A 3,435-nucleotide genomic window follows, 5' to 3' on the forward strand; every position below is an offset into this window, starting at 1 on the left:
TATCTTTATGTAAGGCTTTATTGATTTATTTTCAATAAATATAAACAATTTTATTTATAGGATTGCATACGCTGGTGGAAAACGTCCATTAAAATGTCCCACAGCCCGAGGCGGCTGCTTCAAATCATCTTTTTTGCTAAACCGACTGGCCAAAATTCTGATGTTCATTCTACTGGCATGTATGACCCGATATAAAATGTAATCCTCACATTTAATATTCAAATTAAATTCAGATTTACTGGGGGGGAAAAAAGACAAACTCACTATCGAAAGGCACATGGCTTTATTTTTTAATTTTTAAAAATGTATATATTATTTTATTTATTTTTTGCCTCTTTTTAAAAATCATTTTATTCAACATTTAAGAAAAATGGTCTCTCTTGAGATCACGTTTGGTCCATGGTGCATCATCATCCTCCATAATGTCCCTCTGGTGCTTCTCTCAGTGTAGGAGAAGGTAAACAAACCAGCCCGAGTACGACTGGGCTTCCTCTCTCACAAGGCCGACCCTCGATTATCCCTACCTGCCTGTAATAAGACTGTTCCCTGCCGCTCTTCGCCCATCGGCGCTCAGATGACTCAGTCCATCGTCAAACAGACAAATGTGGCATCAGCAGGAGGCCAGGAGGTGACACAACATCCTTTCTTTGACCTTTTTTTTCTCCCTTCCTTCCTGGTCGACCTATCGCTGGTCCGTGGAGTCTGTCGTGCCGTTTGATTGGCTGGTTGTTTGTCCTCCAGCTTCCTGGTCACGACTGGACTCCTGCAGGCTCCTGCCCAGCGTCTCAATGGGCAGGATCAAGGACGCAACGCCAGCCAGCACGGAAACGCCAACGTACACCGACAGGGTCAAATACACCGAAGTCCTGAGCATCACCTGGAACAAAAACACCGATTAGCCAGGAAGAGGACACACATTTTCTACATTTAAACCTGCATCACAATGAGTCATGTCAAGCAAGCTATTATTTAATTTATGACTATTCCTTTAATAGCTAATGAGAAGTTGGTTGTGGGCTTCCCACATCTCGTGCCCTCTGGTGAAGGAAGGGCACAAACACTCGAGCCGCATCTCAACTTCAAGGTACCCAGAGGAGCGTTTGACCTCTACGGACCAGTTATTTAATGAATACGTCACTGTTATGTCATGGAGGTCCACAAGGGTACACATGAAGGTGCACAAACACGGAAGTAATGCAGCGCACCAGTGGTTTTTAGTCACGGCATAATACAGCTAGACATGACGCAAAGAAAAAAGCATGCTATTAACATGGATGCCAGCAATACAAGTACAATATATGTAGGTAAATTTAACCAAAATCAGCCTTGGCAAGTCTTAGAAATAAGTAAACGTGTTCAGCTGTGTCATTTATGACATCACAGGGCGGCTGTGGCTCAGGTGTTAGAGCGGGTTGTCCTCCAATTGCAAGGTTGGCGGTTCGTTCCCTGGCCCCTCCACAGGCGAAGTGTCCTTGAGCAAGACACTGAACCTGAAGTTGCTCCCAATGGCAGGCAGCACCTTGCATGGTAGCTCTGTCACCATTGATGTATGAATGTGTGTGAATGGGTGAATGAGAAACATATTGTAATGTGCTTTGGATAAAAGTGCTATATAAGTACCGACCATTTAACATTTATGATGTCATGTATTTATTAACTAAATGAGGAAACTCCAGAGTGTGAAGTTATTGCAGCAGCACCAGGTGACACATTGCATCTCACACTGATTTAAACTCGATTGAACTGTACATTGCAGGTGCATATAGAAAACCTTCTGTCACTGCTTCAATCCTGATGACGGGTAAAAGAAGAGCTTTGAAGATGGAGTTTGTGGTATTGGAGAAAGACTGTTGATATGATGTTAAGCCAGATATTTAAACAATTAAATGTGCACAGGACACGCTGGGATAACGCTGTGTGGATCGACCAGAGCCACTTTGTTTCCCCTTTACAGAGCCAATGCTGTGTACAAACACCAGATTTCTTCTCAGTGAACACACACAACAGACCTTTAACATGCTTATATCAGCTAAGCCGTTTGCCGAACACTTTAGAGCAAGATGTCTGCACTACTACTACTACTGCACTAGTTTATCTCAATGACACTCTTGTGCGTAATTGAACACCACTGGCTGTTTGAAATGTTCCTCTCAAAACTTTGGTCGATAACAAGTCTTAAATCTCACAGTCTAATTCTGATGATTCTCTGACCTTGACCTGGTGCTACATAACAAACACTGCAGCTTGCTGTAGGCTTTAAAACAAGACAAGAATCTTTTAAAAGCTACAAGAAAATCAAAGTCTGATGCATACCTGAGCAATGAAGGGTGTAATCAGGGCACCCACCCTGGCCATCGCACTGGAAGTCCCCATTGCTAAGGCTCTGTTTTCTGTAGGAAACACCTAATGGAAAATTCAAGAATACATTTAGTCCAGTTTGGCTCATTTAAAAATACATTTAATGCAAAAAAAAAAGATGCGTACTTCTGGTGTGTAAACAAATACGACTTGATATCCTCCAGAGATGAAGGCTCTGGCAACGAAGATTAGGATCGTAAGAGCGATTCTATATGAACAAGAGGAGAGACACAGAGAGTCAGAGAGCTGGTGTTTCAATGTGATGCTGTTGCTTCGATATTAGAGGCGACAAACTTACCTCTCAATACAAGCGAATAAAGGCAGAACGCATAAAGAAAACATGAAGAAACACAGCGCCATGCTTTTCTTCCTGCCGATATGGTCAACTGCCAGAAGGACAACAAGAAGACCTGAAACGAACACGACAAACAAACGATCAATGGCAGCATTCAGCAGCTGGAAAAGATAAATTACAATACATGCCTTTAAAATAAAAAAGAAAATGATTATCCTCACGCCAAATTTCATCTCACAAGAGCAAATTAAAAAATATATATATTAAAATTTTAAAAATGAGTTCTAGAAACAGAAATATTGTAACAAGATTTAACTGGTCTTGAATTTCAGTAGAAATTGTGTCTCTCTTGCAAATAATGAATTAATTCAAATAACTTCTTGAGATGTTTTTGGCACAAAATTTAATTACAAGTTCCACTGACAAATTTCCAGTCGATCAATTGTTAAGTTAATGTAATTGGTAAGTCACTTCTGAGCATGACATGAATGTGAAATGTGTCTGAAGGTGGCCAAACAAGTCAACTTATATGAAAAATAAAGTCTCCAGTGATAAACGAGGATGAAAACATAGCAGGTCGGCTTAAATGCAACAATTCTCTTGAAGAAATGCGTCTGGAAATCAAAAAGTGATTCAATTTATGACGCAAATGGTGTCAAATTACAAAACTTTTTAAAGAAATTGAATATAGATAGATAGATAGATAGATAGATAGATAGATAGATAGATAGATAGATAGATAGATAGATAGATAGATAGATAGATAGATAGATAGATAGATA

General features: G+C 40.1%; 1 protein-coding gene across 1 annotated transcript in view; it reads right to left on the minus strand.

Annotated features, from left to right (window-relative positions):
* Positions 1 to 331: 331 nt before the first annotated feature.
* Positions 332 to 3,435, minus strand: part of LOC103374942 (synaptic vesicle 2-related protein-like) — an 8,619-nt gene continuing 5,515 nt past the window's right edge. Inside the window, exons 13-16 of the mRNA XM_008305102.1 lie at positions 2,657 to 2,768; positions 2,485 to 2,566; positions 2,314 to 2,403; positions 332 to 877 (exon numbers count right to left, since the gene is read on the minus strand). Of these exons, the coding sequence (XP_008303324.1) occupies positions 683 to 877; positions 2,314 to 2,403; positions 2,485 to 2,566; positions 2,657 to 2,768 (479 nt within the window). The 3' untranslated portion in view covers positions 332 to 682. The remainder of the gene's footprint in view (positions 878 to 2,313; positions 2,404 to 2,484; positions 2,567 to 2,656; positions 2,769 to 3,435) is intronic.

Source organism: Stegastes partitus, unplaced genomic scaffold (genome assembly GCF_000690725.1).
Source record: "Stegastes partitus isolate 25-593 unplaced genomic scaffold, Stegastes_partitus-1.0.2 Scaffold2410, whole genome shotgun sequence".
NCBI lineage: Eukaryota > Metazoa > Chordata > Actinopteri > Pomacentridae > Stegastes > Stegastes partitus.